Source organism: Triticum urartu, chromosome 2A, assembly GCF_056163025.1.
Source record: "Triticum urartu cultivar PI428250 chromosome 2A, HENAU_Tu73, whole genome shotgun sequence".
Lineage (NCBI taxonomy): Eukaryota > Viridiplantae > Streptophyta > Magnoliopsida > Poales > Poaceae > Triticum > Triticum urartu.
Genome location: NC_141874.1, coordinates 272339869 through 272351628, shown reverse-complemented (window position 1 = coordinate 272351628; position 11760 = coordinate 272339869). Strand labels below are relative to the sequence as shown.

The 11760-nt window shown below is 43.9% G+C and overlaps 1 protein-coding gene across 1 annotated transcript; it reads right to left on the bottom strand.

The window, feature by feature from the left end:
• Positions 1-4277: 4277 nt before the first annotated feature.
• LOC147984789 (uncharacterized) lies at positions 4278-5453 on the bottom strand. The gene is made up of 4 exons (XM_087541270.1): positions 5316-5453; positions 4933-5227; positions 4657-4871; positions 4278-4565 (listed from the first exon to the last, which is right to left on the bottom strand). Exons 1-4 carry the CDS (start codon positions 5451-5453, stop codon positions 4278-4280), a joined length of 936 nt encoding a protein of 311 aa, XP_087397396.1.
• Positions 5454-11760: the final 6307 nt, after the last annotated feature.

Sequence of the window (11760 nt, the reverse complement as noted above, 5' to 3'; positions counted from 1 at the left end):
ATTGTGTACCTGAGCATGAATAGGGACAAATCGTATGGAAATGTCACTCCAAGGCTTATGGAGGGCATCATGCTGGAGATAGAACTTCTTACAAGGTATTGCAATCCGGATTCTATTGGCCTACTCTCTTCAAGGATGCCCGTAAGTTTGTCTCTTCTTGTGATGAATGTCAGAGAATAGGTAATATCGGTAAGCATCAAGAAATGCCTATGAATTATTCACTTGCTGTTGAACCATTTGATGTTTGGGGATTTGATTACATGGGACCTTTCACTTCCTCTAATGGGTATACACATATTTTCGAAGGTCTGGAGCCATCAAAATAAATAACTCCGAAGGTACTAACCCGAAGGTTGTCAATGCGGAACAAATAAAGCATTATATCTCAGGTACACCTATCAATGTTGAAAGTAATATTATCAAAACTTTGACGCCGGAAGAACACATAGAAGAGTCCTTCCGGAACACTCCAGAATCATGAAAATAAAGAGGTACGTGATACGGTCAGTAAACGGACTCCAAAAAATCCGCAAAAACATTGTTTATCAGTTTTAGAATATTTTAAAATTTTGGAAATAAAGAAACTTGTGGGAAGCATCCCCTGGTGGGCACAAGACACCAGGGTGCGCCTAGGTCATTTGTGCCCACTTGGGACACCTTCCGTACTCTGTTTTTATACCATATACTTGTCCTCCATGATAAAAAATCTATATATACTTCCAGAACATGTTGATCATCGTATCGCGAAGAAATCCTCTGTTATCTTTTCTTGCTATTTCCGGCATAGTTTTGAAAATATGTCATCCCAAGACTCTGAGGGCGAGAGCTATGTTGATAATCTCATCGCAAACCCTAAGTCCTATGGGGATGAGGGGCACAATAGCTGGACCTCCGAGGAGGAAGAAGATGAGTCGATTCCTTCCCTGTTCAAGGATGAGAGCATGGAGGCGTTATGCAAGAGGATAATAAAACTCGAGATCTATAATTGTGAGTTTATGAAGGAAAATTTTATTCTCCGTCAGAAGCTGGAGGAAGCAAAAGGGGAACCCCGCACTTTCTCACCACCACCATTGCCATGGAAATCTGAGGACAAGGCTTCTTCTTCATCACCACCACCATCTTCTTCACCACCAAAAGAGAATTGAGTATGGGGTGTGGGCACTCCCCTTGGCTTCCACCAAGCTTGGGGGAGGTGCCCCGATATCATATCAACCCACTATATTTTTTATTTTACTTATTTTAGTTCGATCATTTGCTTTTAGATGATATAAAGTGTAGTTCGATCCCTTCTTCCTTAAGATTTTGCTTAGTGATCTATCCTTGTAATCGTGTGCAAGTTATATAATAAAGTTAGTCTGAGTTTTTTCTTTCTTTACTTTCATGTTGCAAATAAAGAAAAGAAATAAAGAAAGAAAAAGAGAAAGGAAATAAATGAAGAAAGGAAATAAATCAACAAGATTATATACTAATCCTATGGTAGGTGATGGCACCGCATAAGGAAAAGTATAAGTAGAAAATTTTATTAGAGATTGACAAACATAGCATTAGTCAATGATGCAACTCATGAAATAATTAATAAGGGAGGAGAAGATTCACACACACACACACACATATATATACTATCCTAGAAATCTTTTGTGATTATGAGCCCTCATCAAAATATTCTATGCCAAAATTGCTGATGTTGGAGAAGGAAGACAACTTAATGATTTATGTTTGTTTGTATTCACATAGAAGTAATATTGTCATAGATCCTTTAACATGTGATGTTTGCCCCCTATCATTGCTATCCAAAAATCCCATACTAAGTAGAGATACTACTTGTGCATCCAAAACCCTTAAACCCAAATCATCTTCAAGTGTCCACCATACCTACCTAGGGATTCAGCAAGATCCCTCAAGTAAGTTGTCATCGGTGCAAAAAGGCAATAAAAATTGCTTCTGAAAGTGTGAGATCATTTAGTGTAAGATAAAATTGAGCGTTGTACGAACTTCGATGACAAAGAATAAAAGAGACATACTGCATAATAAAGGTTGTCATCTTAAGGGGCAATACAACGTGACGTTCTCTTGCACTAAGGGATTGAGCATACAAACAAATAAGCGCATGGCAACCTCTCCTTCCCTCTGCAAAGGGCCTATCTTTTACTTTTATGCAAAGAGTCAAAGTTTTTCTCTCTATTCCTTTTATTTTTCCTCTTTGGCAAGCATCATGTGGTGAGGAAAGATCTAGGCACATATGTCCAATTGAATATATATAGCAGGAGTTATTATTGTTGACATCACCCTTGAGGTGAGTATGTTGGGAGGCAAAACTATAAGCCGCTATCCTTCTATGTGTCTGGTTGAAACATTTTGTTCATGGGTACAAGGTGAGTGTTAGCAATCATAGAAGACTATATGATGGTTGAGTATGTGGACTTTCCCAAAGGCTCGGACACATGACCCTTCCTGAAAAGATGATGAATTGTATTTGCAAAGTTGACTGAGAACATAGTTTGTTCATTTCTAATAGAGTTTTTTCTTTATACGTCGATTGTGTGATGAACTATTACTTATTCATGAGAAGTATATGACAAAAGTCCTATGTTTAATTTTGCTGTTGTTATAATAATCAACATGATACTTCTATGTTCGTATTTTGTTTTTATCAACACCTCTCTCTCAAAGCATGTGGACATGTTTTTTGATTTTTGTTTTCTCTTGAGGACAAGCGAGATCTAAGCATGGGGGGTTGATACGTCCATTTTGCATCATGTTTCCTTGCTGTTATTTATAATATTTTTATCCATAATGATGCTTTTTGGAGTTTTCTAATGCCTTTTCTCTCATAATTTGCAAGGAACACACCAAGAGGGAGAATTCTGGCAGCTGGAAACCTGGACCTGGAAAAGCTACATCAGGCCACCTATTATGCACAATTACAAATGAGCTGACACTTTACGGAGATTTTTTATGGATTATTTGTGAAATAATGGAGCCAATGTACACTAGAGGGGGGCCACCAGGTGGGCACAACCCACCTAGGCGGGCCAGGTCACCAAGCGCGCTCTGGTGTGTTGCGGGCTCCTCCGCCCAGCTCCGGTGCCCATCTTCTGGTATATAAGTCATTTTTACCTAGAAAAATAAGAGGAGGACTTTCGGGACAAAACGCCGCCGCCTCGAGGCGGAAGTTGGGCAGGCACTATTGCCCTCCGGCGGAAAGGCGGAAGTTGGGTAGGAGCACTATTGCCCTCAAGCGGAGCGATTTCACCGGAGGAACTTCCCTCCCGGAGGGGGAAATCATCGTCATCATCATCACCAACAACTCTCCCATTTTGAGGAGGACAATCTCCATCAACATCTTCAATAACACCATATCCTCTCAAACCCTAGTTCATCGCTTCTGTTCAATCTTGTTACCGGAACTATAGATTGGTACTTGTGGGTCACTAGTAGTGTTGATTACATCTTGTAGTTGATTACTATATGGTTTATTTGGTGGAAGATTATATGTTCAGATCCATTATGCCATTCAATACTAGGGAAATCATGTTGCAAGTAATCATGTGAACTTGATATGTGTTTATCATTTGTGAGTAGTTACTTTTGTTCTCGAGTTCACGGGAGAAATCATGTTGCAAGTAATCATGTGAACTTGATATGTGTTTGATATTTTGATAGTATCACTACTAGGGAAAATCCTAGCAGTAGCACGAGTTTTGGGCATACTAGTAGCGCGGGTGGTGGTGCTACTAGTATGGCGCTACAGCTAAAGCTTAGTAGTAGCGTGGGCTGAACCGTGCTACTTCTATATCCACTTAGTAGTAGCGCTCCTCTGAAAAGACGCTTCTGGTAGCGCCTCTCGCGGCCCGCGCTACTACTACTATTCCGTATTATATTTATTTTTGTTTCATGTTGTATTCATACACCTTTATACGAGTTTTCATACATCAGCAATTTAGAGTTTGTTTTTACATCATAATGAGTTATTACATCACTAGGTGAAAGAAACATGGACTAGTTTCAAGTGGATGTACATCCACTTGAAACTAGTCATGGTTTTTTCACCCAATGATATAATAAATATCAGCATCATCATATCATTCACAACATATCATCATAATACATCATTGTCATATAATACCTACTCCTGATCATCATTTTCATCAATGAGACATCATATAGCAAGTTGGTCACTAGTCATAATCACAACTCCTCATCATCATCAACTCTAACACATTGTACCACATAATAACACATTGTATTTAGGACCTACTTCTCTCTCATAGGACCTACTACCTTCTCTTAGATAAAATATCATAAAACAAGATAGGCCCTGAGTCTCCATTATGGAGAATGGAGATTATCCTGTCTCCCATTCTTGCCTTTCGCACAATGTTTCTTCCAAGTACCTCCTTATGACTGTCCATACATTTTTTCCATTCTTTGATTTTCATGTCTTCACTGGTTTTAGAAATCCGATATGGACAGGTGAGATTCGGAGGATGACCTGGCCGTATGTTCAAAACATCAAGGCGACCATTCTCATACATCAGATGAGGCAAACAATCGTTCGGAATTTTCTGTTGAAAAACATAATAATAACTTCGTAGTTAGCAATGAGTGAATTTATGCAAAAAGATGCATGGATGTCGTAATAGTAAAAAATCTTACCATGGCATCTCCATGGATGTTACCGTGGTTCAACACGTGCACTAGTGGCACATATTGACCATAATGTGGAGGAGTTTTATAATAGATATTGTAATTCTCAAGATCAGTACAAAATGTGATCAGATGATTTTTCTCCTGATAGGTTAATTCTGAGCCATCGGTGTTGTGGGTTCTGTCTACCATCTTCCGCACATTGTTTGAAGAATGAAAATAAGCTGTCAACTATTTTGAAATAAACAATATAAATTAGTTACTAACTTTGTTTGAGAAACTCACATAGCGGTAGAATTGGAAGTGTGTCAACAAGGACCCAAATGTCCATATTGTCTTGGTCGATGTCAGGATCATCAAGATCCATGTCGACAAGTATACCCTCATAAAAACCATACATTTTGCAAATTTCTTCCCAATTTGTGCAACGAAAATGGGTTACGCTCTGAGAACTGTACAATTTTACTTCAAAATCCATATCATGATGGGTCCTTAGGTGAATTTTCTTTGTTTCGAAACTTTCATGGTCTTCAAAACCCATCCTATCCAAGACATAGTGTTTTGAATGGCATGGGATAAGCTACTCGAATTGTAAAAGATGAAAATTAGAGATTGAAATAGTTGAAGTCATGCTTAATTACGAAAAAACACTTGTCGTCGTTGCGTACCGTTTCAACATCGAAGGTCTCCTGGAGCTTAATGCTGAAGCAGCGATCTTCGTCAAAGTGAGGCCTATCGCACAGACCTCGGTCGTCGTTGCACCAGCTGCACTCCCCCGGGAGACTTTCGTCGTTTGATGACGACATTTCCTATGTTCATAATTCAAATATTAAACTTGTGCAATTCAATATATGTACTAACAAAACTAAATTAGATCATTATTATTCATCACGGGTTGACAATCGGTCTACCAAGTCTTTTTCTTAAAGTCAACCCAAAATGTCGTTTAATTAGTTTTCTAGAAAATCTAGGCCACTCGATATTTTCTACATATTCTAGCACAAGTCATGCCAGAATTCACGGAAAAATCCGGCATGACCTTTGCTAAGAAAGGATATATCGAGCGCCTGAAATTTGCTGGAACGGAAATTAATCAACTCTCTGGCAAAACATAGGCCATTTGGAGGTGTAACCTGCAAACATGACCGACCACTTGGGGCAAGCACATATCCTATTTGAGCAACACAAGATATATATGTTTTTATCTACATCATATCAGCATTCAAACTTGATGGTCATTGCAGTTCAATGGTTGAAAATATGAGAAAAATCATTTCAAAATATCTTATAGGACTCATATTGACATGGAGATTAGGCTGGTCTCACCTCGAGGTCAGGGGGTCAGTGACGGGGATGATGGAGGGTGAGGGAGTCCTGGTTTAGGGGGTGTTCGGGTAGCCGGACTATACCTTCAGCCGGACTCCAGGACTATGAAGATACAAGATTGAAGACTTCGTCCCGTGTCCAGATGGGACTTTCCTTGGCGTGGAAGGCAAGCTTGGCGATGCGGATATTCAAGATCTCCTACCATTGTAACCAACTCTGTGTAACCCTAACCCTATCCGGTGTCTATATAAACCGGAGGGTTGTAGTCCGTAGGCAATCAACTCCATACACAACAATCATACCATAGGCTAGCTTCTAGGGTTTAGCCTCCTTGATCTCGTGGTACATCTACTCTTGTACTACCCATATCATCAATATTAATCAAGCAGGACGTAGGGTTTTACCTCCATCAAGAGGGCCCGAACCTGGGTAAAACATTGTGTCCCTTGTCTCCTGTTACCATCCGCCTAGACGCACAGTTTGGGACCCCCTACCCGAGATCCGCCGGTTTTGACAACGACATTGGTGCTTTCATTGAGAGTTCCTCTGTGCCGTCGCAATCAGGAAGGATGCCTCTTCCCGTCTTTAAAGACGGTGCTGTTACTAAGGGAGCCTTGGCTGTCGGCCAAACTCTCCGGCTAGGCGGTTTTCTCATGACCGCCTGTTCGGCCGTTGCGCCGACGGTGACCTCTCGGGTCATCAAAAGCAATCTTCACGTCAGCTCGGAGCTCGTCGAGCAGTTAGATCCAATGGAGCTCGCCGCCTTGGGTGTCACTACGGATTATGACCAGGTTGGGCTTAAACCCGATCTAAGAGAAATTAATTCTCCCCAAGTAACCCATCACGTTGCCGTGGTAGAGGCACAGTGCGGCGATTCTTCATCTATCTTAAGGACTAGCTATGTCCGTATTCCCGATCCCTCCAAGCCGGATACCCGCGGAGGGGAGGATGTAACTCAAGACCTGAACTTAGAATCAGGCAACGGGCTAGATTGACTTGACAACATCCAGGAATCCAAACTTCAGAGTTCGGAAACTCCTTGGCCTCTGAGTCTTAGATTGGGTGAAGTTCCGGATTTAATTCCACCCACCCACCCGAACATAAGCGATCTATCCCAAATCAGGCAAAATCCTGAAGAAACAGTACATCATTACTGGGCAAGGTTCCTCCTGATTATGAACAGGATAAAGGACTGCCGCGAGGAAGACGCAATCTCAATCTTCTGCAATAATTGCACGGACAAGGGAATCCTCAACGCCACAAGTCGTCGTGATCTTACACGCTTCGCTGACTTGGCGTCCATAGTACAAAAGTACTGTGCGATGGAAAGCGCCCGGAAAACCGAAACTAAATTTTGGGACAATCCGGCCTTGAATAGAAACCTCGTCCGAAATAAAAGGGTGCATCATCATCAGACACCCGGGTTAAAAACCAAAAAACCAAAACCCTCTACAGGGCATGGAACCGTACTGGAGGGATGGCTTAATGGACCTTGTAAAATTCATAGTACAGAGGACGCCACACCAACTCATAGCCTTAGAACATGTTGGATACTCTGGCAGGTGGCCAAAAGTGGCGAAGATCTCCTAATTCCGGAGGCCGCAGAAAGCCACCTCAGGGACTCCAGTATAGTCTTAACAGTCTTCGAGACTTTCGCATCAAATAACATGCGAAAAAGAACACTCCGCAGCCTCGCCGAAGTCTATCTAGTAGCAACAATAAACCCATGGAGTGACACGGCTATTACTTTTAATGCCAGTGATGAACCTAAATTGCGAACAGCTCGAGCACCAGCTGCATTGGTACTCAGTCCTATAGTGGACGGCTTTCGCCTCACCAAGGTACTCATGGACGGAGGCAGCAGATCGAACCTCATTTATGAGGAAACCCTTCAAAAAATGGAAATAGACTGGAACCGCATTGAGCGAAGCAGCACAACCTTTAGAGGAATAATCCCCAGTCAGGAAGCGCGCTGTGCAGGAAAAATCACACTAGATGTGGTGTTCGGCACGCCGGATAATTATAGGTCCGAAGAGGTCACATTCCAGGTGGCCCCGTTTAGTAGCGGATACCATGCTCTGCTGGGGCGGGAAGCCTTTACAATCTTCCAAGTAATACCCCATTACGGGTACATGAAGCTCAAGATGCCCGGGCCGAACGGAATCATCAATCTCACTAGTGATCCGGACATAGCACTCCGCACCGAAAACAAGACAGCCGCATTGGCCCTTGAGGCACTGTCCGAAGCCCTAGCGGCCGAGATACTGACTACGTTGCGCTCCATGGTAAACAGGGACGATGTGATACTCGACAAAAGATCCAAGTCCACCTCCTTTAAACCAGCGGATGAAATAGTCAAATTCCAGGTCCATCCAACGGACCCCAATAAAACAGCTTCCATCGGGGCACGATTAAACCCCAATGTACACGCCGCACTGCGAGAATTCCTACGGGAGAACTGGGACATTTTTGCCTGGCACCCTTCAGACATGCCAGGAATCCCACGCAGGCTGGCCGAACACAGCTTAAATATCCTAAAAGGATTCAAACCTATGAAACAAGCCCTTCGGCGTTTCTCTGACCCCAAGAGACAGGCAATGGGAGAGGAGCTAGCCAAACTATTAGAGGCCGGAGTCATCAGAGATATAAAACATCCGGACTGGCTAGCAAACTTGGTGATGGTACCAAAGAAGGACAAATCCTGGCGCCTCTGCGTTGACTTCAAAGACCTTAACAAGGCTTGCCCAAAGGATCCCTTCCCCCTCCCCCGCGTCAATCAAATTATCGACGCCACTGCAGGACATGATTCGTTGTGCTTCCTCGACGCATACTCCGGTTACCATCAAATCAAGATGGCCGAGTCAGACCAAGCCGCAACGGCATTCATCACCCCATACGACCCATTATGCTTCAACAAATGCCTTTCGGGCTCAAAAACGCCAGCGCAACATATCAGCGCATGATTCAGACATGTCTGGCAAACCAGATCGGCAAAACAGTAGAGGCATACGTGGATGATGTGGTCGTAAAAACAAGACATGTCGAAACTCTAGTATACGACTGGAGGCTTACATTTGACAACCTCCGAGCATATGACATTAAGCTAAATCCGGAAAAATGCGTTTTCGGCATTCCAGCCGGAAAGCTCTTGGGCTTCATTGTATCCGGTAGAGGAATCGAAGCAAATCCAGCCAAGATCCGAGCTTTGTCACAATTGGATATCCCAAAGGACCTCAAACAAATACAAAAATTAACCGGATGCGTGGCGGCTCTAAGCCGTCTGAGAGCTTCGCGGACGCCAGCTTAGGCGTTTCTTTAAGGGAGCATTGTTGAATTCGGGGAGACCGACTCGGATAGGATCCGGCAGTGGGACATCATCTATATAAAACCATTCTGAGGGCCAGTCCTCGGACGCATTCTTCGGGGTTCCGGATAGATATCCGGTCCCGGCGATACGCCACACTTCGGCTCCGCCCACTTGATATATAGACCCCTCTTGAGAGCAGGGCACCAGGCAGAATAGCCTCTTCCACAGCGCGAAATGAGCCTCAACACCCAGGAATAGCTCGCAAAGGGCGACAAAGCCCGCGATATGCAATATAGAGCCGGGCGTGAGATTGTGCAGGTGGAGGCCGTAGAACTCCAGAAGCCCGCAGAGAAATGGATGAATTGGAAATCCAAGTCCTCTTACAAGATAAGGGACGGGGCACACCCGCTCTCCTTTGGAGGGATTGGGGGTGCTCTCCGCTTGCTCTCCGCCATTATAGGTGGCGAGTCCAGCTCGGACTGGGACCATATAGGCCTGAGGGAGAAATCCCTTGGCCTGAAGCGACACTAGCTCGCTGTGTAGGATGGAGCACCTCTCCCAGTCTCCAGGTTTAGGACTGGAATGGCGAGAGGAGGAGTTGCGACGGCTGGCCATGTTGGAATGGACCTTTGCTGGAGGCGCTCTAATGATTACTCGCGGAGAGGAGAAGGTGTGGTTTGGATCTGAATCCCCATCCCATTAAATAGGTGGCTCGTTTTTGTAGCTAGGGGTGTGAATGTAAAAATACCCCGACTTTTCGCATTCGTTTGATACGTGGAAGACGGCCATTATTGGGCGTCGAAGCCAAGGTGCGCTACATTACGAAAATCGGACATTATTCAGCAGGTACATGGAATTTGGAGAAGAACCCGGCTTGCAATGCCGAAGACAATCTGCGCGCCGGACTCGTCGTCATTGAAGCCTGGTTCGAGGGCTACTGAGGGAGTCCTGGTTTAGGGGGTGTTCGGGTAGCCGGACTATACCTTTAGCCGGACTCCAGGACTATGAAGATACAAGATTGAAGACTTCGTCCCGTGTCCGGATGGGACTTTCCTTGGCGTGGAAGGCAAGATTGGCGATGCAGATATTCAAGATCTCCTACCATTGTAACCGACTTTGTGTAACCCTAACCCTCTCCGGTGTCTATATAAACCGGAGGGTTTTAGTCCGTAGGACAACTTCATCATACAACAATCATACCATAGGGTAGCTTCTAGGGTTTAGCCTCCTTGATCTCGTGGTAGATCTACTCTTGTACTACCCATATCATCAATATTAATCGAGCAGGACGTAGGGTTTTACCTCCATCAAGAGGGCCCAAACCTGGGTAAAACATTGTGTCCCTTGTCTCCTATTACCATCCGCCTAGACGCACAGTTTGGGACCCCCTACCCGAGATCCGCCGATTTTGACACCGATAGAGGGGCTCCTAGATTTCTTCAAAAACCAAAACCCTATAAGCTATCACCTAATAAAATGCATATGCCTTGCATAGTGGGGTGCAATTTGAGCATTCAAAATAGGAGTAAGTCTCCAATTTGAGCATTCAATAAGCAAAACCAAATCATAAAATAAATAAGTATTCTAATTAGCATGCATTCAATAAGCAAAAGTAAATCATCTCTTGCGTCCGCACATCGTCGAATATTATCACTAATACATCCTGAATAGTATCATACATATAACATCACTAATACAACTAAAACCATAGCACACGACGGGTATCGGCGCGGGGGGTGGACACCCAAAGAGAAGGAACCATCACAAGATCACAGCTCAAGTGAGATCCCTGGAGAACCTGCCAGGTATTGGAGAACCTGTGCTCCAACACAACTATGTAAGGACGGACGTGCGCATCCTCCTCGCTGACATGGTGACGTAGCACCTCCGCGGTGTCCTCAAGCCTCTGCACCCTCACTGGCCCACGCAACCATCACCAAAGAAGGTCCGGGTCAAAGACTGGCTGGCTCCTCACCAAGCTCGGCGGAGCCTAGTCTTGGACATGGCCCATCTGATCAAGCAGGTGTCCTCAACTGAGTCAACGACGAGGATGTGGGATAGGCATCATCGACGTTGATGCGGGAGTAATTACTTTAACTAAAAAAATAACAACAAATGTGACATGTTCAACTAGTTCTCTTAATTCTACTAGTTCTTACTAAATTAAACTTACTTTAAATAAAAATAAACTAGTTTTATTAATTCAACTAGTTCTTACTAAAAATAAACTAGTTCAACTAGTTCTATTAATTTTCTTACAAGTTCTATTAAACACTATTGCCCTAGTTCTAACTAACTAATTAGATGAACCTACCTAGGAACTACTGCCCTAATTAGCATCTAAGTTGATGAACCCTAAATAATTTGATGCAATCTATAATTTTATGAACCCTAGGAACTTTAGCTAGGCAGAGGTAGGGGAGGGGGAGGGGGAGGCGTGCTCTCCTCGGGTGCCGACGGGGAGGGAGGGGTAGGCGGCG

Bases quoted from the DNA above. Each gene is read 5' to 3' on its own strand.
- LOC147984789 (XM_087541270.1), bottom strand. From the start codon at position 5,453: ATGTCGTCATCAAACGACGAAAGTCTCCCGGGGGAGTGCAGCTGGTGC. The intron at 4,872-4,932 runs GTGAGTTTCTCA...AATAGTTGACAG, and splicing joins ACTTCCAATTCTACCGCTAT to CTTATTTTCATTCTTCAAAC. The intron at 4,566-4,656 runs GTAAGATTTTTT...GTTTTTCAACAG, and splicing joins ACATCCATGGAGATGCCATG to AAAATTCCGAACGATTGTTT.